Genomic DNA, 26,559 nt, shown 5'->3' on the forward strand with positions numbered 1-26,559 from the left:
ATTTCACGGCTGTTCAACAGCTGCAACACATGCAGGGATTACCTAACAGCCGCGAGACATGCAGCTGCAGGGACTCAAACATGTTATTGGCGCACACCGGAGACACCCGAGCATGCTCAGATAACGCCTTATCCCAGTACATCCACTCATCACTAATTACTACCCATAATACACGTAATTTAGTGGTATATTACTTACAAATTTGAAAATTATATAATTATATAATCTCTTAAATATCTAAATTTAGCCAACTTTTCTGAGCAAAGAAAAATCTGAGAAAATATAACTGTTATAAAACAAAATATTGCATTACCCCGTAAGTGATCAAATACGTCATGAATTTAATAGCTATTATCGGTAAAACTCTCCAACTCTAAGATGTAGAATGTCTCTTTAAAAATTAAATATTACTTAGTAAAAAATGGTTTTCACAAATGATATCCAGGAAAAACATGCCAAAATACATACAGCTCGAGAGCTAACCCGAAAGTTTAATTTGTTTTGCTGTATGCAAATAACCATTTGGCACCTGGCTAGTCTTTTCAGATTTGTCAACCCTTATTTGACTCTAACCGGCAACGGGGGACCAAAATAGCCCATTTTCAAGGACATTTTAATTTCGGTGTACACATGTTGTCGGTGTGAAATCTGTCAGTGGTTGTGAAGGGAACACTGAAAGTCTGGAGGATGTCCATCATGCCGGAATAAGAACTATGCATCTGACTGCCACAGTGAACATGACTCATGACAATTTTCAAAGAATAAGCCATGACTGGCAGTGTGTAAGTAGCTTCTAAGCGTACAGTTCTCAAGAAGCATCGTGTTAGAGGGCTGATCTCATCTTCTTTAGGTGCACACGGCTCCCCGTTTTCTCCTGAAGATTGCCAGTTTGGACCAGCGGCATTGTAGCCTAAAGTCACATGCCGGCGCGCGCTCCTTAGGCTGTGTGCACACTTTCAGGATTTTTCGTTTCTCTATAAAAACGCGATAAAAACGCGAAAAAAAAATGCATACATTAAGCATCCTATTATTAGAATGCAATCTGCAATTTTTGTGCACATGTTGCATTTTTTTTCCGCGGCGGAATCACATTCCGGAAAAAAACGCAGCATGTTCATTCTTTGCGCGGAATCGGGGGGATTCCGCACACATAGGAATGCATTGATCCACTTACTTTCCGCATGGGGCTATAATGCCTTGCGGCAATGACCTGTGATGATGTAGCGGTCTCGTGAGACGGCTACATCATCACAGGTCATTCTCACATTGCATTACTGGGAACGGGAGCATCACGATTTTTTATTTTTAACATTATATCTTTTTACTATTGATGCTGCATAGGCAGCATCAATAGTAGAATGCTGGTCACACTTGTCAAACACTATGTTTGACAAGTGTGACCAACCTGTCAATCACTTTCCAAGCGAGGCTACAGATCGCTTGAAAAACGCTAGTGTTTAGCGGGAAAACGCATGCCAATTCCGCATGCGTTTTTCCCACAGCAGGGAGTTCCGGAATTGCCGCGGCAATTCCGGACGTGTGCACATAGCCTTAGTAACATGCCATGTTGAGGCTGCAGAGTGGACGTGACCTAAGCAATGTACACTATAAAATTAAAAGTCTCACCATTAAATTGAAAGGATGCTTGTTTTTACAAACACTTTGCAATTTTAACCATTTAAGATGACATTTTTATTTTAAAAGGCTATGTACACTTTTACACAATTTTTTTTTACAGTTCATTTGTTTTCTAAATAGAGTTCTTGACAAATGTTATAGCCGTTTGCTGTTTCACGGTGTCTGGAAGACCTTTACTTAGTCACAAAGTAAAAAGATACAATTACCAAAATAATCTGTGACTATTACTTTAAATGTATGACTTACTAACATAAGGGCTTTGTTACATTTTCTTGTTAAAAAAAAACCTTCAGTCATGAGATTGCTAAAAGAGCATCTTGAGCTCCTGAAGACGTAATGCAGATACTGCAGAGGTGTGCACGTCTGTCCACTGACTATGCAATGTACAGGACGCCTATAGTACAGCCAGTAGAGCTGTTCCAGTTCTAGTGTAATCAACCGATGATTGGGGGTGCCAGGAGTCAGACCTCTACACTCTCATATTGAAGACCTATTCTTAATAAAATTACTGGAAGATGTGTCTTTCTACACTGTCTTTAGTAGATTTCTTCATACTACACTCCCCAACATTGAGATGGCAACATGAAGAAGGAAAAGTTGCGGCATTATGGAAATTACATAATCCATAGACTTGTTACTGATATGCAAATTATGAAAAACTATTTTCAAAACATACTGATTATTCAGCATTGAGAGCAAGCACTATGTGCAGAATCGCACGCACTTACACGCCTTGGCATGCTATCAATGAGCTTATTAATGGTTGTCTGAGAAATGTACTGCAACACAAAGCACTTGGGCAGGCAAATCATCAAGATCCTCCGCTGGCAGCTCTCTTTGCAATTGCTGACCAATTATATCCTAGATGTGCTAGATTGAAGACAAGTCCAGAGGCATTGCAGGTGCTCACAATAGCACAAGCAACATGCCGTCTAGCACTCCTGGGACAGTTTGCTCAACAGTTTTATGATGATGTGCTCAAAGTCAGCTAATCATAAAATCATAAGAAACCACAGTCCAGTGGCTGGTGGAAAAGTGATTTCACTGCTTTGTGTCTCTTCACACAGAGTGAACCAAAGACAGAAAAACCGAGGAGTGGACAAAAAGTTACAAATACAGGCAAGTTTAATATAAAATACCTTTATTTTGGTGAATTGGGCATGTGGTGGCACAGAAGGGACTCACACAGAATAAAATAAACTAAATATGTCACACATCAATAATCATAGTATAGCAGCATATGGCATCACACGAAGAACAGCATCATTGTGTCAGAGGCCCTATAAAGTGCATAGGTGCAAAAAGTATACATGGACATATACGCAAAAGATAAATATATTGCACATATATAGATATAAATTACACTGATGCTGATATTTATTGACTACAATTTATACAATAATTCATAGCATCAATATAAAATGTAGGGTGGAGCAATCAAAGTACCAAAAGAGGCATAAATAATTTGTACATACCAGTTTAATACATGAAGTGCTGCTAATGGTGTGGTGCCGGACCCGAACGTACGTTTCGGACCTTGCCTTCGTCACCCCTTTGTGTTATACCATATGCTGCTATGCTATGATTATTGATGTGTGACATTTATTTTATTCTGTGTGAGCACCTTCTGTGCCACCACACGCCCAAATCACCAAAATAAAAGGTATTTTAAATTATACTTAGCGTACCTGCTTTTGTAACGTTTTGACTGCTCCTCGGTCTATCTTTCCTTGATTCTACATGTTGCCGAGTGGTCTCCACTCTAGTCCGCTGGTGTATAGATCATCAATATGAGTGTATTTATATATACAGAAACCTATACTCCATATGTGTTTGTCCTTGCATAAATGGTTAATGCAGATCACAGAGTGGCCTGCACTAAATACAGGTGGGTGCCGGTAGGTCAGAACAACAGAGTTTATTATTTTTTACGTATCCAGTTCCTGGGAAAAGGTTTTTTTTGCCAGGAAATACCCTTTAAAGATTAACCTAAAAAAGTGTCTGTCACCCTCAAAACTGAAACAGAACCATTTAGACCTTAATATAGAAGACTTAGCCCCTATAAAAATTATACATGTACAGTAGATTTTAGTAAACACATTTTAAAAAGAAAGCATTTTATTACATACTTCATGTAAATCCGGAAGATTCCTGCCAAGAGCTCAGTGCACCTTTCTGCCCCCTCAATTACCATCCTCCACCCCGTTCCTCCTCTCATGGCGATTGGCAGTGCTCCCCAGCTTTACACATATGGACAATGGAGTGGCTGAGCATCTGCACACAGTGTCCGTATGTGTAGCGCTCAGTATGTGCAGAGGCAAAGCTCTTGTCCCTCTCTTCAGCGTATAGCAGCCGGTTAGCTACACACAGGATTACAAAGCAGCGGCGGGCCAATAGTGACAAGTGTCAGTATATACACACCCATACCTCCCTCTCCTGTGTATAATGGCTGCACACCGCTGTTGGATCCGGTGTTATACACAGGAGCCGGATGATTACGCGCCCACACACTGACATTGTGCACGCTCTCAGCTCCCACTCACCGCCAATACCGCTTTGTAATCCCGTGTGCAGCGAGCGGCGGCTGTATACACTGGAGAATGGGATGACAACTCCCTGAATACCCTGACACAGATTATGAAGGTGCTCGCCTGCTGCACAGTCTGTATGTGCACAACTGGCGAGTTAGATCCAAAGCCAGCACTGACAGTCACAATGAGGGCAGACGGAGTAGATGGTAATTAAGGGGGAGGAGAGGTGCACAAGTTCCATGTCAAGGGTGCACTGAAGCCCCCTCATTTATATATGTAATAAAACAGTTTTTCTCTAAAACACATTAAATATAAACTACAGTACCTGTATGATAATACATGGGCCAAGTCTTCCATATAAAAGGTCTAAATTATTCAATATCAGTTTTGGGGATGACAGACACCCTTTAGTTGCCTAGTCGCAGAATGCTATTGTCTGTGATATTAGTGGTAACTAATAATGTACATACGGTAGGTTTCTTGCTTCACTAACCAGATGTTGCATTCTCATACATTAAGACATCATTGAATTTGCATTGTTTTTGGGAGGACAGCCAAGAAACTAGTCATATTACAAGACAGTCCGTGCATTAGGGAGATCAAAAATGCAAATGCTTTTCAAGACGACATGTACTGCATATACAATCCTCAGAAAATGAATACTTAGTCCTATAGAAATGGTATATTAAGCCCGAGACTTGCACTACACTTACCTGTGTGACTGGCGCCCTATGCATGTGTACTGCTAGGCAACCACCCCCTCCATGACAGGTAGGTGCAAGTGGTTGGTTCATCAGTATTTTGCACCTGTGAGGCCCCCGCCTTTATCATGGGGGTATGCTGCATCCTGCTGTGCATTTAATAATGTGCCTTGGTGTTGATAAATACGACTGCCTTTTTTTTCTGTGACATCAACACAACTGGCAAAGAATGTATTTTCAAAAAATAAAAAAAAGCCGACCTGACGGACCTGTCTTGTTTTAGGACCGTCATTTTATTATTATACTGGCCATATATAATACTATTAAACATAAAAAAACAAATACAGAAACAGTATGATTAAATACCCTGCAGTAAATAAATAGCATAGTGTATGAAAATATACGGTAGTTAGTTTCCATGTTTTTTGATAAAAATAATGCGAAAACCATCCCAGCTCTTCACGGTGACCGTAATTGGGACAGTCCTAACCCGAATATTAAAAACCCTACAGTTTGTCAAGTGACATGCATGTGGATAAAGGTTGAGAAGGATCGGGCCCAACTAGTGGACACACAGACATGGGAAACCACATCAATATGATGCCCAGCTCAAAGGAAAGGCAGGCTGCATATATGCACATAAAATCCACATACATGTCACTTGGAAAATGGTAAGGTTTTTAATATTACAGTTAGGACTGTCCCAATTACGATCACCGTGGAGTGGTGGGATGACTTTCGTATTTTTATTATTTTCATGCACTATGCTGTTTATTTACTGCAGGGTATGTAATCATTATGCTTCTGTCTTTGTTTTTATCTGTTCAGTGGATAGTGTGAACATGTGCTTACATTCTGAATGCACATCAGTTTATATCTCAGTTCATACTTTTTTTTTTAATATTATACAGATCTTAGAGCGATCACTGCAGAAAAGGAAAGGATTTTCAAGGTACCCTTGTCTGTAAGTCAATGTTATTGAGAAGGGTGTGTGGAAAGGGGTGATAAATCATACTGAGAGGAATGATGAAAAGGAAGGCAGTTCTGCTTACCTCTAACATAGGTCTGGCACTGTCATGTATAGACAAAATGTGAGTAATGTTATTCTTCTGTAGCTGTTCAATATCTCGAGCATCTGAAAGAAGGGACAGAAAAAAATAAACTTTCAGCAAAAAGAAAAACCATGAAATATTTTTGAATTCTGAATTGATGTAGGTCTAAAACTCAAGCAGGATATTCTAAAATTGGGACTCAGGATACAGAAATGACCTAGTTAGCCCAAAAGAGACATATCTCTTATTAAATAGATAGCATTCTGCCCGGAATTTTTTATACATGGAATGCAGCTGGAATTTCTATTTTGGCAAAATTGGAAGACCGACATAAGACAGTGCAATCAGCATTGCTAAAAGGGGTTGCAATGTAATGATTATATTTGTGTACTTTGCTGACACAATGAGATGCCATATATATATTCATGTTATAAATGTCCCTTAAGGGGGATGGGGGCAGTGTTCTGGATCACTGCGTTGAGAAACACGTGATGGTGTCTCCGCGGTGTTGGATGTTTTGATCTCCCAGAGGTCATTCATCCTTATGTTTATAGCCTTTTCACTAGGCACTGCTCCAGTTTCCTACTCCACACTGATGAGGGGCAAATACCCCGAAACAGCTGTCTGTGGATGGATACCATGTTTTGGCATAGGTGGTTTTCCTTTATTGGATGCTGCCCTTCCCGTGGTTGTTCCTTCCCGGTGAAAGACCTGGCTTTCATTGCTTGCATTGAGAAACACGTGATGGTGTCTCCGCGGCTTTTCTACATGCATATATATTCATGTGACCTCAGTAGCCAACTATTAGCCTCCATGGTGATGTTTACATATACGGCATTTTATGTCATCACTGCAGGAAAAGATGCTATGCTGTATATTCATGTGACCACTGTAACAAACTACAGGTGCTTCTAACAAAATTACAATATCATCAAAAAGTTAATTTATTTCAGTTCTTCAACACAAAAAGTGAAACATTATATAGAGTCGTTACAGTGTGATCTATTTCAAGTATTTATTTGTTAATGTTGATGATTATGGCTTACAGCCAATGAAAACCTAAAAGTCATTATCTCAGTAAATTAGAATACTTTATAACACCAGCTTGAAAATTTTTAAAATCCAAAATGTTGGCCTACTGGAATGTATGTTCAGTAAATGCACTCAATACTTGGTTGGGGCTCCTTTTGCATCAATTACTGCATCAATGCGGCATGGAATGGAGGCGATCAGCCTGTGGCACTGCTGACGTGTTATGGAAACCCAGGTTGCTTTCATAGCAGCCTTCTGCTCGTCTGCATTGTTGGGTCTGGTGTCTCATCTTCCTCTTGACAAAATGCCATAGATTCTCCATAGGGTTAAGGTCAGGCGCGTTTGCTGGCCAATCAAGTGCAGTGATACTGTTGCTTGTAAACCAAGTATTGGTACTTTTGGCAGTGTGGACAGGTGCCAAGTCCTGCAGGAGAAGGACATTTCCATCTACAAAAAGCTTGTCGGCAGAGGAAAGTATGAAGTGCTTTAAAATTTCCTGGCAGAAGACTGCGCGGACTTTGGTCTTGATAAAACACCGTGGACCTACACCACCAGATGACATGGCTCCCCAAACCATCACTGATTGTGGAAACTTCACACTAGACCTCAAGCAGCTTGAATTGTGGCCTCTCCACTCTTCCTCCAGACTATGGGAGCTTGATTTCCAAATGAAATGCAAAATTTACTTTCATCTGAAAACAACACATTAGAAGACTGAGCAACAGTCCAGTTCTTTTTTTCCTTGGCCCAGGTAAGACGCTTCTGGCTTTGTCTATTGGTCATGATTGGCTTGACACAAGGAATGCGACACTTGTAGCCCATGTCCTGGATATGTCTGTGTTTGGTGGCTCTTGAAGCAATGACTCCAGCAGCAGTCCACTCCCTGTGAATCGCCCTCAAATTTTTGAATGGTCTTTTTTTAACAATCCCTTCAAGGCTGTGGTTATCCCGGTTGCTTGTGCACCTTTTTCTACAACACTTTTTCCTTCCACTCAACTCTCCATTAATATGCTTGGATAGGATGGGTACTGCACATCCTCTTTTGATAGTGGCCGAGGCTGGCTACTGCACATCCTCTTCTGATAGTGGCCGAGGCTGGCTACTGCACATCCTCTTCTGATAGTGGCCGAGGCTGGCTACTGCACATCCTCTTCTGATAGTGGCCGAGGCTGGCTACTGCACATCCTCTTCTGATAGTGGCAGAGGCTGGCTACTGCACATCCTCTTCTGATAGTGGCCGAGGCTGGCTACTGCACATCCTCTTCTGATAGTGGCCGAGGCTGACTACTGCATATCCTCTTCTGATAGTGGCCGAGGCTGGGTACTACACATCCTCTTCTGATAGTGGCCGAGGCTGGCTACTGCACATCCTCTTCTGATAGTGGCCGAGGCTGGCTACTGCACATCCTCTTCTGATAGTGGCCGAGGCTGGCTACTGCACATCCTCTTCTGATAGTGGCCGAGGCTGACTACTGCATATCCTCTTCTGATAGTGGCCGAGGCTGGGTACTACACATCCTCTTCTGATAGTGGCCGAGGCTGGCTACTGCATATCCTCTTCTGATAGTGGCCGAGGCTGGGTACTGCACATCCTCTTCTGATAGTGGCCGAGGCTGGCTACTGCACATCCTCTTCTGATAGTGGCCGAGGCTGGGTACTACACATCCTCTTCTGATAGTGGCCGAGGCTGGCTACTGCATATCCTCTTCTGATAGTGGCCGAGGCTGGGTACTACACATCCTCTTCTGATAGTGGCCGAGGCTGGCTACTGCATATCCTCTTCTGATAGTGGCCGAGGCTGGCTACTGCACATCCTCTTCTGATAGTGGCCGGGGCTGGCTACTGCACATCCTCTTCTGATAGTGGCCGAGGCTGGGTACTACACATCCTCTTCTGATAGTGGCCGAGGCTGGGTACTACACATCCTCTTCTGATAGTGGCCAAGGCTGGCTACTGCACATCCTCTTCTGATAGTGGCCGAGGCTGACTACTGCATATCCTCTTCTGATAGTGGCCGAGGCTGGCTACTGCACATCCTCTTCTGATAGTGGCCGAGGCTGGCTACTGCATATCCTCTTCTGATAGTGGCCGAGGCTGACTACTGCACATCTGCATTCTAATGATTTGAATAGGAAGTAGATGTGCAGTACCCAGCCACGGCCACTATCAGAAGACATAGCAGCTCTGCAAGTGAGCATTTCTGGCTGGCAGCCACCGCCGACATTGAGAACAGCTGATCGGCTGAGGTCCCGGGTGTCAGACCCTGACTGATCAGACATTGACCTATCCTTAGGATAGGTCATCAATGATAAAGTAGTGGGCAACCTCCTTAAAACAAGTGAACCATCATCTAATGTAGCAACATTAATATTGGATTGTAACATCACTAATTCCTTGTTCCAGGGTTGTGGTGGCATGCTTACGGTGGAGTGGGGTGAAACCGCTGTCTCCCAAATAATCATGTAACATTTCTACATATTTTAACTACGATACATAATAGTGCTTCATTGTTGGAGTTCCTACAGTTTTCCTAAACCAAGCAGTGAGAGCAGCATACAAATTATTATTAGAGCAGTAACGTCACTGCACAGGGTCAGAAATGGTATCCATTAGGAAGATTAACAACATAGCTCTGCTGCCGTTATAACACACAGAGCAGGGTGAAAGCAAAGAAGTCGAATCTTCACGATGCTAGTCATATAGCCAGGAGCCTTACGTAATGTCTAATGAGATGTTACTCGTGCCAGGAGAAAATGTATACGGGAAGACGAATCTTCCAGATGCACGATCAGACTTTAATCAGCAGATGATAGGTGGAATTAACAACTAAATTTACATTACACTCCTGGGCTCAATGCTACAAGAGGAACAGGTCTGCTAACTACTACTGCATCCTGGTCTGTCTTCACGTATGGAGTATAGCTGGTCTTTTGGCAGCCAAAAATATATTAGAAATATAAAGCAAAGCAATCAAAAGGAATGTCAGACCACAAATATTCCAATGTGGACCTGTCTAAATGTATTAAGAAAATTACACAGATCAGGCCAGTACAGCATGCGACAAGCCAAAGGAATTTTATTGGCCTGCAAAGAATTAGGAGACATCAGTTCTCATCTTTCTGCACTGAAATGTATTTGCGTCTTTCTGGTGTTTGTTTTTAATATAGTACATTGCATCCCGCAATCCCGCGGCCATTTTCCTGAAGCCCCGGGCAGCAGAGCGCTCCATCTGCGCACGTGCGGCCACAGGAAAGATGGCCGCGCCCACCGGTAAACGGCTGAATAGCAAAGATCGCGCTGTTTTTCATCACCTGGGCAGTGGATTAGCCTTTTGGACATGCGCACACCACTACGCCACCAACGTAATGATGAGCAGGATTCTGGGGGAGAAACAGCGCTGTCACCACGCCCATAGGACCAGACCAGCGTGAGTGACAGCAGAAAACGGCGACTTTACAAAGGTATTTCGGCAGCATAGGTGGGTAATAAAGGCACACAAAGACACTAGTGTAACGCCCAGCTCTGCCCCTATTTAACGCTATTTTTAGCTCATCTTCAAAAAACGGGGTGACAGGTTCCCTTTAATTTTCAGAGTACCCGGAGGACCGCCAGTATTAGTCAAATATTTACGATATATCATAAGGTTATAAACTTCATAGAAGTAATTCAATTGCTTTTAATTTATTAGGGAGGGATGTGACTGGGTGCTGTCATGGACTCATTAAAAGAGCATTACCGGTAAGTAATCCGGCTATTTACCCTTCGCCATGACAGCACCCACTGGAGAGATTTCCAGAGACCAACACCTAGGGTGGGACCACCGTGCTGAGGATAGTCCTGCCAAAGTGTAGGTCAGAATTTGATGACAGATCAAGCCTGTAGTGATTATAGAAAGTAGAAGGAGCCAACCATGTTGCAGCCTTACATATGTCCTCAATTGGAACGTTCCCTTTTTCGGTCCAGGAAGAAGCCATGGCTCTGGTGGAATGTGCTTTGATGCCTTCCGGAGGTTCTTCATTTTTTATGGAGTAGGCCAACCGGATAGCGTCTCATCCACCGGGATAATGTGGCTCTTGTGACTCCATACCCCTTCTTTTTGCCCTGGAAGGATATGAACAGAGCCCTACTCTGCCTCCAACTACTAGTTTTTTCAATATATTGCAAAACTATTCTCCTGACATCTAGAGTGTGAAATTTTTGTTCTTCAGGAGTAGAGGGGTCTTTAAAGAAAGTGGGAAGGTGTATCTCTTGTGACCTGTGGAATTTTCCTGCTACCTTAGGAAGGTATAAGCGGTCTGGTTTTAATATTAGTCTGTCCTGAAATGTTAGAAGGAAAGGTGGATCTATTGATAGGGCCTGAATGTCGCCGACTTCTTCTAGCCGATGTTAGTGCCACTAAGAAGGCAGTTTTTAACGATAGGTGTTTTAGAGACGCTGTATCTATAGGCTCAAACGGAGGTTCTGTTAAAGAGTCTAGGACTAAGTTTAGATCCCAAGGAGCTACTCTAGGTATGTGGACAGGAGTAACTCGTTCACAGGCCATGATGAAACGGGACACCCATTTATTACCAGCAATATTATGACCATAGAGGGCACCCAGAGCGGACACCTGGACTTTTAGAGTATTAACCGACAGACCTAACTCTTTCCCTTTTTGTAGAAATTCTAAGATAGGTTTAATTGGAACTTCTGAGGGGTTTGAACTTGTATGGAACTGAAGAAACTTTTTCCATATTTTAGTATGGATCTTTGTAGTAGATGGTTTCCTGCTAAGCAGGAGTGTGTCAATTAGACCTTTTGAAAAACCTCTGGAATTTAATATCTGCCTTTCAAATTCCAGGCCGTCAAGTGGAGACTGTCCACTTGGGGGTGGAAGGAAGGTCCCTGAAATAGCAGGTCTGGGATTGAGGGAAGGACCCATGGATCCGTCACTGACATGGATTGCAGGCACGAGAACCATGGTCTCTTGGGCCAAAATGGTGCTATCAATATTATTTTGGCCTGATCCTCTCTGATCTTCCGTATGATTTGGGGAAGCAGAATTATCGGGGGGAAAGCACATGCCAGACTGAAATGCCAAGGTATCTGAAGAGCATCTAGAATGTCTGGGTGATCTGCACGGGACCGGGATGCAAATTTTTGTACTTGTCGGTTTTGTTTTGTCGCAAATAGGTCTATCTGGGGCCGGCCCCATAGTAATGTTATCTTGTAAAAAATGCGAGGATTCAGACACCATTCTCCTTGATGCAGAGCGTGTCGACTTAGAAAATCTGCCTGTTGATTGCTCTCTCCTTTGATGTGGATGGCAGAGAGAGACAACAGATGTTTTTCGGCCAAGATCAGGATGTTCTCTGCGGAAGACATCAGAGCGTCCGATCGATTACCTCCTTGTTTGTTTAAGTAGGCCACTGTCGTAGTGTTGTCTGAACAGACTGACGTGATTTCCTCGAAGCTGTGGGAGAAATTGACGCAGTGCATAGTTTACTGCATTCAGTTCTTTTAGATTTGATGAATATAGGATCTCTTCTTCATTCCATATTCCCTGGCAGAAACTATCTCCCATATGTGCGCCCCACCCATGGGGACTAGCATCAGTAGTCAAGGTGTGGGATGGTGTTATTACCCAAGGCACACCCCCCTTAAATGTTTAGTATCTAGCCACCAGGATAGGGAAGCTAGGACCTCCTGTGATAATGTTATTTTTGATTCGAGGTGGCCAAGAAATTTTTTCTGTTCCCGAAGAATTTGGTGTTGTAATGTTCAGGTATGGAGTTGTGCCCACTGGACGGCTGGAGTACAGGATGAAAGGGATCCTAATAAGGACATCCCTTCCCTCAGGGACATTCAGGGTTTTTGAATGGCAGTAGCTACTTTTCCCACTATTAGAGATATTTTTACCTGAGGGAGCAGACATCTTTGTTTTGTAGAATCTAGATGGAACCCTAGAAATGTTTGGAGGGATAGTGGAATAAGTCTGGACTTTTCGAAGTTGATGATCCAGCCTATATCCTGTAAAGATGAGACAGTGTCAGCTAAGCATTGAGCACACTGAAAGGACGAATTTCCTACTACTAAAAAATCATCCAAATAGGGGATGATTAAAGTGTCTTTTTGACGGAGGTAGGCCATCACCTCTAACATTACTTTGGTGAAGATTCTTGGTGCCGTGGAGAGACCAAAGGGCATGGCGGGATACTGGAAATGATGAATCTCCCCTTCGAGTTTTACTGCAACTCTGAGGTATCTTTGATATCTGTCATGAATAGGGAGATGGTAGTAAGCATCTTTTAAATCAATACCCCCCATTTTACAATTTGGATAAAGGAGCTTAATGGCTGATCTAATGGATTCCATCTTAAACGTATAATTTTTAATAAACGTATTAAGTCTTTTAAGATTTATAATTGTACGGAAAGAACCATCGGGTTTAGAGATTAACCCCTTCACGACCTTTGACGCATACGCTGCGTCATGAAAGTCGGTGCCAATGCGACCTATGACGCAGCGTATGCGTCATGGAGGGATCGCGTCCCTGCAGATCGGGTGAAGGGGTTAACTCCCATTTTACCCGATCTGCAGAGACAGGGGGAGTGGTGCTTCAGCCCAGGGGGGGTGGCTTCACCCCCCCCGTGGCTACGATCGCTCTGATTGGCTGTTGAAAGTGAAACTGCCAATCAGAGCGATTTGTAATATTTCACCTAAAAAACTGGTGAAATATTACAATCCAGCCATGGCCGATGCTGCAATAACATCGGCCATGGCTGGAAAACCTAATATGTCCCCCCCCCACACCCACCGATCGCCTCCCCAGTGCTCCGTTATGGGGTCCGGTCCCCTCCGTCCGCCTGCCGGCTCCCCCGTCCTCCTGCCCGCTCCCTCCTTGTTTGAATAAACCCCCCCTGTGGTCCGATCACCCCCCCTGTGCTCCAATCCACCCCCCACCACCCCTTCATACTTACCGATCCTCCCGGTGTCCGTACGTCTCCTCGCTGGGCGCCGCCATCTTGGAAAATGGCGGGCGCATGCTCAGTGCGCCCGCCGAATCTGCCAGCCGGCAGATTCCTTACAAGTACATTTTGATCGCTGTGGTAGGTTCTATCACAGCGATCAAAATAAAAAAAAATAATAAATACCCCCCCCCCCCCCTTTATCACCCCCATAGGTAGGGACAATAATAAAATAAAGAAAATATTTTTATTTTTTTTTTCTTCGTTTTCCACTAGGGTTAGGGTTAGAACTAGGGGTAGGGTTAGAACTAGGGGTAGGGTTAGGGTTAGGGTTACGGGTAGGGGTAGGGTTATGGCATGTGCGGATTTGGCTGCGGATCCGCAGCGGATTGGCCGCTGCGAATTCGTTGCAGTTTTCCATCAGGTTTACAGTACCATGTACACCTATGGAAAACCAAATCCACTGTGCCCATGGTGCGGAAAATTCCGTGCAGAAACGCTGCGTTGTATTTTCTGCAGCATGTCAATTTTTTGTGCGGATTCCGCAGCGTTTTACACCTGTTCCTCAATAGGAATCCGCAGGTGAAATCCGCACAAAAAAACACTGGAAATCTGCAGGTAAAACGCAGTGCCTTTTAGCTGCAGATTTTTAAAAAATCGTGCGGAAAAATCTCACACGAATCCGCAACGTGGGCACATAGCCTTAGGGTTGGAATTAGAGTTAGGGTACCGTCTCACAGTGGCACTTTGATCGCTACGACGGTACGATCCGTGACGTTCCAGCGATATCCATACAATATCGCTGTGTCTGACACGCAGCAGCGATCAGGGACCCTGCTGAGAATCGTACGTCGTAGCAGATCGTTTGGAACTTTCTTTCGTCGCTGGATCTCCTGCTGTCATCGCTGGATCGTTGTGACAGCGATCCAGCGATGCGTTCGCTTGTAACCAGGGTAAACATCGGGTTACTAAGCGCAGGGCCGCGCTTAGTAACCCGATGTTTACCGTGGTTACCAGCGTAAAAGTAAAAAAAAAAAAAACCGTACATACTCACATTTCGGTGTCCTTCAGGTCCCTTGCAGTCTGCTTCCCGCTCTGTCTGCCGGCCGGAAAGTGAGAGCACAGCACAGCAGTGACATCACCGCTGCGCTCTGCTCTCACTGTACGGCGGCACTCAGTCAGAGCGGGAAGCAGACGGCAAGGGACCTGAAGGACACCGAAATGTGAGTATGTACGTTTTTGTTTTTTTTTACTTTTACGCTGGTAACCACGGTAAACATCGGGTTACTAAGCGCGGCCCTGCGCTTAGTAACCCGATGTTTACCCTGGTTACCCGGGACCTTGGCATCGTTGGTCGCTGGAGAGCGGTCTGTGTGACAGCTCCCCAGTGACCACACAACGACTTTCCAATGATCACGGCCAGGTCGTATCGCTGGTCGTGATCGTTGGTAAATCGTTATGTGAGACGGTACCCTTCGGGTTGGAATTAGGGCTAGGGTTGGAAATAGGGTTAAGATTAGGCTTGTGGTTAGGGTTAAGGATAGGGTTAGGGTTGTGTTGGGGTTACAGTTGTGGGTAGGGTTGGGATTAGGGTTAGGATTAGGGTTGGATTTAGGGTTACGGGTGTGTTGGGGTTAGGGTTGTGGTTAGGGGTGTGTTGGGGTTAGGGTTGTGATTAGGGTTATGGCTACAGTTGGGATTAGGATTAGGGGTGTGTTGGGGTTAGTGTTGAAGTTAGAATTGAGGGGTTTCCACTGTTTAGGCACATCAGGGGTCTCCAAACGCAACATGGCGCCACCATTGATTCCAGCCAATCTTGCGTTCAAAAAGTCAAATGGTGCGCCCTCCCTTCCAAGCCCCGACGTGCGCCCAAACAGTGGTTTACCCCCACATATGGGGTACCAGCGTACTCAGGACAAACTGGGCAACAACTATTGGGGTCCAATTTCTCCTGTTACCCTTGCAAAAATAAAAAATTACTTGCTAGAACATAATTTTTGAGGAAAGAACAATTATTTTTTATTTTCATGGCTCTACGTTATAAACTTATGTGAAGCACTTGGGGGTTGAAAGTGCTCACCACACATCTAGATTAGTTCCTTGGGAGGTCTAGTTTCCAAAATGGGGTCACTTGTGCGGGAGCTCCAATGTTTAGGCACACAGGGGCTCTCCAAACGCGACATGGTGTCCGCTAATGATTGAAGCTAATTTTCCATTCAAAAAGCCAAATGGCGTGCCTTCCCTTCCGAGCCCTGCCGTGCGCCCAAACAGTGGTTTACCCCCACATATGGGGTATCATCGTACTCAGGACAAACTGGACAACAACATTTGGGGTCCAATTTCTCCTATTATCCTTGGGAAAATAAAAAACTCCGGGCTAAAAATCATTTTTGAGGAAAGAAAAATAATTTTTTTATTTTCATGGCTCTGCGTTATAAACTTCTGTGAAGCACCTGGGGGTTTTAAGTGCTCACTATGCGTCTAGATTAGTTTCTTGGGGGGTCTAGTTTCCAAAATGGGGTCACTTGTGGGGGAGCTCCAATGTTTAGGCACACAGGGCCTCTCCAAACCTGACATGGTGTCCGCTAACTATGGAGATAATTTTTCATTCAAAAAGTCAAATGGCGCTCCTTCCCTTCCGAGCCTTACCATGTGCCCAAACAGTAGTTTACCCCCACATATGAGGTATTGGCGTACTCAGGAGAAATTGCCCAACCAATTTTAGGATCCATTTTATCCTGTTGCCCATGTGAAAATGAAAAAATTAAGGCTAAAAGAAATTTTGTGTGAAAAAAAAGTACTTTTTCATTTTACGGATTAATTTGTGAAGCACCTGGGGGTTTAAAGTGCTCACTATGCTTCTAGATAAGTTCCTTGGGGGGTCTAGTTTCCAAAATGGGGTCACTTGTGGGGGAGCTCTAATGTTTAGGCACACGGGGGCTCTCCAAACGCGACATGGTGTCCGCTAAAGATTGGAGCCAATTTTTCATTCAAAAAGTCAAATGGCGCTCCTTCCCTTCCGAACCCTGCCGTGCGCCCAAACAGTGGTTTACCCCCACATATGAGGTATCAGCGTACTCAGGACAAATTGGACAACAACATTCGTGGTCCAGTTTCTCATTTTACCCTTGGGAAAATAAAAAAATTGTTGCGAAAAGATCATTTTTGTGACTAAAAAGTTAAAATGTTAATTTTTCCCCTCCATGTTGCTTCTGCTGCTGTGAAACACCTGAAGGGTTAATAAACTTCTTGAATGTGGTTTTGAGCACCTTGAGGGGTGCAGTTTTTAGAATGGTGTCACTTTTGGGTATTTTCAGCCATATAGAACCCTCAAACTGACTTCAAATGTGAGGTGGTCCCTAAAAAAAATGGTTTTGTAAATTTTGTTGTAAAAATGAGAAATCACTGGTCAAATTTTAACCCTTATAACTTCCTAGCAAAAAAAAAAATTTGTTTCCAAAATTGTGCTGATGTAAAGTAGACATGTGGGAAATGTTATTTATTAACTATTTTGTGTCACATAACTCTCTGGTTTAACAGAATAAAAATTCAAAATGTGAAAATTGCAAAATTTTCAAATTTTTCGCCAAATTTCCGTTTTTTTCACAAATAAACTCAGAAATTATCGACCTAAATTTACCACTAACATGAAGCCCAATATGTCACGAAAAAACAATCTCAGAACCGCAAGGATCCGTTGAAGCGTTCCTGAGTTATTACCTCATAAAGGGACACTGGTCAGAATTGCAAAAAATGGCAAGGTCATTAAGGCCAAAATAGGCTGGGTCATGAAGGGGTTAAAAATAAAGGAGAGTAGAACCCACTACCCTCTTGTTCCTTTGGTACGCTTACTAAGACATTTTTATGTATGAGAGTTTGGATCTCAAGCTCAAGAGCCTTCTGTTGTATAGGTGAGCTGAGGGTTGTTATAATGAAGGATTCCTGGGGGAATTTGGAGGAATTCTATCTTAATTCCTTCTCTAATGATGTTTAGAATCCAGGAATTTGATGTTATCTTTTCCCATTGAGGAAAGAATTGTTTTAACCTACCCCACCGCGATGGCCTTTCATTTTGCCTCCTTCTGCCAAATGGTCTTCTTCTGAAGGTCTTCCTATAGAAAGGAATTGAGGGGTCAGGGAAGACCCGATCAGATGGCAGAGACGCCATTCTGGATCTTGAATCCACGGCATCACTCCTACGACTTGCGTCCGAGGACCTCCTGCTGGATAATTCACCTGCTGGGTCCACCGTCTTGCCTGGGGATGACATGTTGCATCGCCTGTGCGCTCGCAACCATCCCCCTTTTATAGGCAGAAATCCGGATTTTTTTTTTTTCCTTCAGCGGTGTACTGCGCATGCGCGAAACCGCGCTTTCCCTCACCGCTGTGTGAGTGACCCGGAAGTGCTACCAAACACTTCCAGGCGAGTATGGGGATTTTTACACTGCTCTGCGCATGCGCGGCTGCGATCTTACCTCGGCCCGCGCTATGGAGCGGTGTACTGGCTGTCGCTGCTGCTGTGCCACGGATCACGGACCTTTGTATATCGGCCGGTGTCCGGAGCCTCTCCCCAGACCGCACACTCGCAGCGTTGTCCATGAGACCGGCAGTTCCTCCCAGCCATCCCACATGCCGGACAGACGAGGGGGGAGCCGTCTAACGGAGTCTCCCTCGACGCTGCTTCTGGACCGCATCCCCTGCCGTTCCCGCAGAGACCGCACAGGCGGGATGCCCTGGCCCAGGAATGGATCTGTAGTTCTTCGGAGAGTCCAGAGATCCTGTCCCCTGGGAACAGGAAAACCTAAACTGAGGAGGAGAGGGGGACCGCCCCTTTTATTTCTCTGTAGGTTTTCCTGTTCCTTGGGACGGATCGCTATCTCTCCAGTGGGTGCTGTCATGGCGAAGGGTAAAAGAATCTTTTAATACAATGTTTGTTAGATGGTATTATACCCCAACTAGGTGAGCCCACATAAATTCAGACCTTTCACCTCCATGTTGGAGAAACTGGTCAGCAAGGTAGTCTTCTCCATATTTTCTGGAATTGCCCCAAGCGTATGTTTCCACGGTCAGTAAACACTGCGGGTTTGATGCTGCGTACAGTCGCAGCGTCAAACCCGCAGCGGCCAGATGTTACAGCATAGTGGATGGGATTTCAAGAAATCCCATCTCCACTATACGTTTAGAGACGCCCGAGGCTCCCTGCGTTATCGGACATGCGGCGCGTCTTTCCATACCGCATCATGTCTATTTACGATGCGGAGACGCTCAGTCATCGCAGCGTAAATTGCCCATAGACTATTATTACATGCGGTAAAACCACATTATCTTTATAGACACATGCATAGTAAGTACGGAAACGCCGCTTACTACGCATGTGTACTAATTTACATAATCTCTTACCTTGCACCACAGCCGGAAGTTCACGTCCACTGCAATTCTCGCCAAGAGATCAGCTGATCGCGAGAATTGCCATGCACATGACCGCCTGGGTTATCTCTGGTCACTAGCAAAGTTCTCACGGTCAGCTGACCGTGAGAACTGCAGTGCAGGTGACCGGCGGAGACCGAGTTATCTCCGGTGGTCATCTACAAGCTCTGCCGTGTCTGGATGTCAGGCTGGATGGTGGTATCATGCCACCATTCAGCCAAAGGCATCCAGATGTAACAGAGCTGGACTAGTTGTGGGAAAGTCGGTAAATGGACTACAGCGGACAAGGAGTATTATATGGTGGTTTATTACTTTATTTTTTTTTGCAGGAGATCGACGGCGTCGGGGATTGGGCGGTGCAGTAAGTATGGTAAATTAAGATTAGTAAAGGATTTTATTCAGGCTTTGTCTTTATTGACCATACAACTATAGGATTAGTAACGGATAAGTGTCTTATAGAAGCTACTCCATTACTAAGCCGTAGGCTTGATGTCACCTGACAATACACAGGTGACATCAACCCCACAAATACAGGTCCTTCTCAAAAAATTAGCATATAGTGTTAAATGTCATTATTTACCATAATGTAATGATTACAATTAAACTTTCATATATTATAGATTCATTATCCACCAACTGAAATTTGTCAGGTCTTTTATTGTTTTAATACTGATGATTTTGGCATACAACTCCTGAAAACCCAAAAAACCTGTCTCAATAAATTAGCATATCAAGAAAAGGTTCTCTAAACGACCTATTACCCTAATCTTCTGAATCAACTAATTAACTCTAAACACATGCAAAAGATACCTGAGGCTTTTAAAAACTCCCTGCCTGGTTCATTACTCAAAACCCCCATCATGGGTAAGACTAGCGACCTGACAGATGTCAAGAAGGCCATCATTGACACCCTCAAGCAAGAGGGCAAGACCCAGAAAGAAATTTCTCAACAAATAGGCTGTTCCCAGAGTGCTGTATCAAGGCACCTCAATGGTAAGTCTGTTGGAAGGAAACAATGTGGCAGAAAACGCTGCCACAGGAAGATTGTGGAGAAGGACCGATTCCAGACCTTGGGGAACCTGAGGAAGCAGTGGACTGAGTCTGGTGTGCAGGAAATGGGCTACAGGTGCCGCATTCCCCAGGTAAAGCCACTTTTGAACCATAAACAGAGGCAGAAGCGCCTGACCTGGGCTACAGAGAAGCAGCACTGGACTGTTGCTAAGTGGTCCCAAGTACTTTTTTCTGATGAAAGCAAATTTTGCATGTCATTCGGAAATCAAGGTGCCAGAGTCTGGAGGAAGACTGGGGAGAAGGAAATGCCAAAATGCCTGAAGTCCAGTGTCAAGTACCCACAGTCAGTGATGGTGTGGGGTGCCATGTCAGCTGCTGGTGTTGGTCCACTGTGTTTCATCAAGGGCAGGGTCAATGCAGCTAGCTATCAGGAGATTTTGGAGCACTTCATGCTTCCATCGGCTGAAATGCTTTATGGAGATGAAGATTTCATTTTTCAGCACGACCTGGCACCTGCTCACAGTGCCAAAACCACTGGTAAATGGTTTACTGACCATGGTATTACTGTGCTCAATTGGCCTGCCAACTCTCCTGACCTGAACCCCATAGAGAATCTGTGGGATATTGTGAAGAGAAAGTTGAGAGACGCAAGACCCAACACTCTGGATGAGCTTAAGGCCGCTATTGAAGCATCCTGGGCCTCCATAACATCTCAGCAGTGTCACAGGCTGATTGCCTCCATGCCACGCCGCATTGAAGCAGTCATTTCTGCCAAAGGATTCCCGACCAAGTATTGAGTGCATAACTGAACATTATTATTTGATGGTTTTTTTGTTTGTTATTAAAAAACACTTTTATTTGATTGGACGGGTGAAATATGCTAATTTATTGAGACAGGTTTTTTGGGTTTTCAGGAGTTGTATGCCAAAATCATCAGTATTAAAACAATAAAAGACCTGACAAATTTCAGTTGGTGGATAATGAATCTATAATATATGAAAGTTTAATTGTAATCATTACATTATGGTAAATAATGAAATTTAACACTATATGCAAATTTTTTGAGAAGGACCTGTATTACCCCACTTGCCACCGCTACAGGCCAAGTGGGAAGAGCTGGGTAAAGTGCCACAATATGCGCATCTTTGGATGTGCCAGCTGTGGGGCAGCTGCGGGCTGCTATTTTTAGGCGGGTGAGGACCAAAATCCATGGGCTTCACCAGCCTGAAAATACCAGGCTGCAGCTGTCTGCTTTTTACTTGGCTGATTAACAAAAATAGGAGGACCCCACACTGTTTTTTTTGGAGGGGAACCCACTTTTTGCTAACCATCCAAGGTAAGCAGACTGCTGCGGCCTGGTATTATCAGGCTGAAAGGTTCATGGATATTGGATGCTTACCAGCCTGAAATACCAGTCTCAGTAGTCTGCATTACTCTGGCTGGTTAACAAATATATGGGGACCCCACGCTATTTTTTTGTTTAAATTATTATTTATTAAAAAGGAGGGGACCTCTCTGTGCTTTCCTCCACTTCCTGTGTATGAGTAATTTACACAGCGGAAACAGAGCGTCTCCACTATATAAATTGACATGCTGCAGTCTGGAAAGACGCGCCGCATGTCCGTCTCTGGCGGGTGAATCACAGGCACTGGTGCACATACAGTGGGGTATGGGGTTTCTTGAAATCCCATACACGATGCTGTAACAGCTGGACGCTGCAGGTTGGATGCTGCAGATGTACGCAGCATCCAACCCGCAGCGTTTACTGACCGTGGGAATATACCCCAATATATCTGCAATCAGGAAATTACTTTTTTTCCTTCACAGAAGCAACTTTCCATTAGCTTTACTTCAAGTGACAAAAAAACAAAAACAACGCCGGCAATGAAAAAAACATCAAAAACCTATTCTTTATTCACTTAAAGAATGTGCTCGGTGGAGGATAAAAACATCAGCAATAACAAAAAGTAAAAATGCGATATCAACGCGTTTCGGGTGACCATATCGCATTTTACTTTTTGTTATTGCTAATGTTTTTATCCTCCACCGAGCACATTCTTAAAGAAAAGGTTTTTTCACTACCTCGTTGAGCTGGATTCCTCATTTTTTTGAAACAGAGTTCTCCCTTATTTTTCCATTCATTTCCCATCTTACCTCCCTCCCTCCTATAAGCCCTTTTCCTTTCCTCTACTCCTTATTGCCCCTATCCTTCCCTTTCATCATCATATTTACCTTATTTAAATATTTATTAAAAATAGAAAAAAAAAAAGAATCTTTCAGCAGGTTTTTGCTATATAATCTGAGAGCAGCATGATGTAGTGGATGAGACCCTAGTTCCAGTGATGTGTCACTTTCCGGTCTGCATGCTATCATTTTAATGGAATCACTGTTCTCTCTACTGCAGATCCAGCAGAACTCAGACTGCTGAGCCTTGTCTATCCCCTTCCACACCACTGGGAGCTTTCAGGGTACAATGTACATCAAAAACAAAAATATGCTAATCAGCCGTGGGGCATGGTTATACAATACACTCATTATATTAAGACAGAAACAGAGCCCAGTAAGTGCCACATTACTAGAATCAAGGCCTCTACACCTACAGCATGCTGCTCTCAGATTACATAGCAAAAAACTGCTGACGGATTCCCTTTAACTCAACGACTAGAGGTATTTTTGTTTTTGCATTTTTGTTTTTTGTTCCCCTTCTTCCCAGAGCCATAACTTTTTATTTTTCTATCAAAATGGCCTTGTTTTTTGCGGGACTAGTTGTACTTTTGAAAGATACCATTGGTTTTAACATATAGTGTACTGGAAAACAGGGGAAAAAATCCAAGTGCGGTGAAATTGCAAAAAAAGTGCAATCCCACTGGTTTTTGTTGTTTTTTTTTACCATGTTCACCAAATGCTAAAACTGACCTACAAATACGATTCCCCAGGTCATTAGGAGTTCATAGACACCAAACATGTCTAGGTTCTTTTTTATTTAAGTGGTGAAAAAAAATTCCGAAGTTTATAAAAAAAAAAAAAAAATTGCATCATTTTCCAATACCCATAACATGTCTATTTTTTCAGAATCTCGGGTTGTGTGAGGGTTTATTTTTTGGGCACCGAGCGGACGTTTTTATTGATACCACTTTGGTGCAGATACGATCTTTTGATCCCCCGTTACTGCATTTTAATGCAATGTTGCAACGACCAAGAAAACGTAATTCTGGAGTTTTTTTCCTTTTTTCCCCCCATTACGCTGTATAACGATCGGGTTCTTTTTTTATTGATAGATTGGGCGATTCTGAACGTGGCGATACCAAATACAGGTATCTTTGAATTTTTTTTTATTGTTTTATTTTGAATGGGGTGATTTGAACTTTTATATATTTTTAAATATTTTTTAAAACATTTTTTTCTACTTTGGGCATGCTTCAATAGCCTCCATGGGAGACTAGAAACTGCACTACTTTGATCGGCTCTGCTACATACAGGCGATGATCAGATTGCCTGTATGTAGCAGAAATGCTCACTTGCTACGAGTGCTGCCGACTACCGGGCGGCACTAATAGCAATCCGGCTATGACAACTATATTGGTCTGCTGGAGACCTCTCGTTGTCATGCCAACACATCGGTGACCCGTTTAAATTTGTGCACATTGAACTTGAGGAAGCAAGAGGAGGAGAAAGAGGATATGGCTGATAGACACTCTGGGATTCTGGACAGCAGAGAGGTGACATCTGGGCCAGAGAGGTAGATCAGAGTGTCATCAGCATATAGGTGGCACTGGAATCCATAGGACTTTAGGAGTTGTCCAAGGCCAAGGGTATAGATTGAGAAGAGAAGGGGTCCCAGGACAGAGCCTTGAGGGACACCAACAGAGGGAGGGCGAGATTTTTATCGGTGTCACTCCGTCTGGTCTCCAGTAGTTGCAGGAGCGAGCCAGACGTCACATTTCAATGCAAGTCTATGAGAGTCTGGTTGGGCTAGTGACCATTTACTCTGACTTCCAGTCGGTCAGAAGCTACGGTCACACGATGGTAGCGCAGGACCGGAGTGGCGCTGGGAAGAGCTGAAGACAGCAGGTGGTAAGTATAATATCAGGTGCAGGGCTCTTACATTAATAGCACCACTCCAGTGCTGCAATAAAAAAAAAAACACTGGTTTATCTGAACTAACCCACTGTGTGTCTAGAATATTATATTCAAAAACTGGAGTGAGGTCCTCTAAAATATTTAGGAATGGATATATACTACACACACGATAATAGATAATAAATATTTACATACCTTTAAAATTACCAATGAATAACCCTGGAAGAATCTGTAGAGAATAAACACAAATTAATCCAGTACACCAAGGAAAAATTACATGACTTGAAAATAAGATGTAATATGCATGGATTATCATACAATTAAAAATGACATGTCTCGCTGGATCACAATATCCTTCAGAGGCATCAGAGATAAGATTAGCGCTAAATCAGACAGTATGTTTTATCATTTAAGAAACTCTGAAAAGTCAGCCTTTTTTGCTGGCCATATTACCTTAAATTTCATGGTCTTCTGCAAAAACAGGCCGCAAAAATCTTGCGGATCTCAGTTTTTCTTGTTTCGAATAGTAGGGAAAAGTAGGGGGGGGAAAAAAAAAAAAGGCGGTCCGCAAATACGGTCAACACGCTGCACGGCAAAAACAAGCTTCCGTTGTTTTTGCGGCCCCATTGATTTTCAATGGAGGCCGTGTCCATAAGCCGTGAAAAATATCGAGCAGGCTCGATATTTTTTCACGGCCGTAAATACGGCCCTCATGGCCATACGGCGCTCCAACGAATTTTTGCGGCCCCATAGAAATCTATTGGGGGCACAAAAGCATGGCAAGTGTAAAAGAAGCCTTAAATGAAATCATACAGGAAAGTAAAGTAGGCCAGTAATTTTTCATTGTGAAATTCTAAAACAGCACATAAAGGCAGAATGGAAAGATACACAAATACGGCACATAAAAGAATGAGAGCAAGGCCTATTTAGAAGTCAGACACAAGTCTACACTACAGAACTGGAAAAATTAAGAAATATTTATCAAGGTTGTAGCTACTTCATTGTACTTGACATTACGCCTGTATCATAGTCCGGAGCAATATTCATAATTCAGCTTGTTGTTGTGAGAAACCCTATACAAGACAGTCTGCAAACCGCTGAAGTTATATGTGACGCAGTCATTTTTTTCCCCTTCACTTATTAGTTTAGAGACCATTATTATTATTATTATTATTATTATTTTATTTTTTTTATTGTTCTAGCGCCAATTCCATGGCGCTTTACATGTAAGGAGGGGTATACATAAAAAAAAAGTACAATAATCTTAAACAATACAAGTCACAACTGGTACAGGAGGAGTGAGGACCCTGCCCGCGAAGGCTCACAATCTACAAGGGATGGGTGAGAATACAGTAGGTGAGGATAGAGCTGGTCGTGCAGCGGTTTGGTACATCGGTGGTTACTGCAGGTTGTAGGCTTGTCGGAAGAGGACCATGAATGCAAATCATCAGGACACGATATAAAGACAATGGAACCAGTGGGGTTATGGGATTTGAAAGCTAAAACTAGCAATTTTAAATGCAGCATTGGACTACAGGCTATGTTCACACGTTGCGTTTTTTTCCGCAGTTTTTTATGCAGATATTTAGCTGCGTTTCACAGTACCAGCAAAGTCTATGAGATTTCAGAAATCTCATGCACACAGCTTGGTTTATTTGTGCTCAGTATTTTGTGCAAAACCTTGGGTTTTGCAGAATGGAGCACGTCACTTCTTTCAGCATTTCTTTAGGGGGTTTTCAGCTCCAAAAACGCAGGTATCGGCTTTTAATGACTTTTTGGTGTCAAAACCTTATGAAATAGAATAAGATTTTTTTATGCACTAAAAAAAAAAAAATTGTACCCTGACAAAAAGGCAGCAAAAACTAAGCAAAACCTGCTTTTTAGAGGCGAGTTTCTACCTGTCAAGAGAGCAGGTTTTGCCTGCAGAAAAAAACGCAAGGTGTGAACATAGCAAGAATGGAGAATAAATAAAATTAATTAATTTACAGGAAATTGCATTATGTAGATTTTAGTGAGCCTTTGACTGCTGGGACCTCAATGATCAGGACTAATGGTGCAATATATCTTTTAATAAACTGAAACTGCAACAATTACTCTTAGGCCGGGGTCACACTTGCAAGAAACTCGCACGAGTCTCGCG

The 26,559-nt window shown here is 43.4% G+C and overlaps 1 protein-coding gene and 1 long non-coding RNA gene across 3 annotated transcripts in view; both read right to left on the reverse strand.

Annotated features, from left to right (window-relative positions):
• The window catches only part of DUSP22 (dual specificity phosphatase 22), an 85,023-nt gene that overhangs the window by 39,747 nt on the left and 18,717 nt on the right, over positions 1-26,559 (reverse strand). The window contains exons 2-3 of one of the 2 annotated variants that reach the window (XM_077269782.1): positions 24,615-24,648; positions 5,923-6,005 (exon numbers count right to left, since the gene is read on the reverse strand). In XM_077269782.1, coding sequence (XP_077125897.1) covers positions 5,923-6,005; positions 24,615-24,648 — 117 coding nt within the window. The remainder of the gene's footprint in view (positions 1-5,922; positions 6,006-24,614; positions 24,649-26,559) is intronic. The other variant, XM_077269783.1, reaches the window with a different exon arrangement.
• On the reverse strand, positions 10,841-13,380 carry LOC143781141 (uncharacterized). The gene is made up of 3 exons (XR_013216586.1): positions 13,087-13,380; positions 12,853-12,963; positions 10,841-12,406 (listed from the first exon to the last, which is right to left on the reverse strand). It is a non-coding gene; the product is annotated as an uncharacterized LOC143781141 (long non-coding RNA).

The sequence above is a fragment of the Ranitomeya variabilis genome, chromosome 6 (assembly GCF_051348905.1).
Source record: "Ranitomeya variabilis isolate aRanVar5 chromosome 6, aRanVar5.hap1, whole genome shotgun sequence".
Classification (NCBI taxonomy): domain Eukaryota; kingdom Metazoa; phylum Chordata; class Amphibia; order Anura; family Dendrobatidae; genus Ranitomeya; species Ranitomeya variabilis.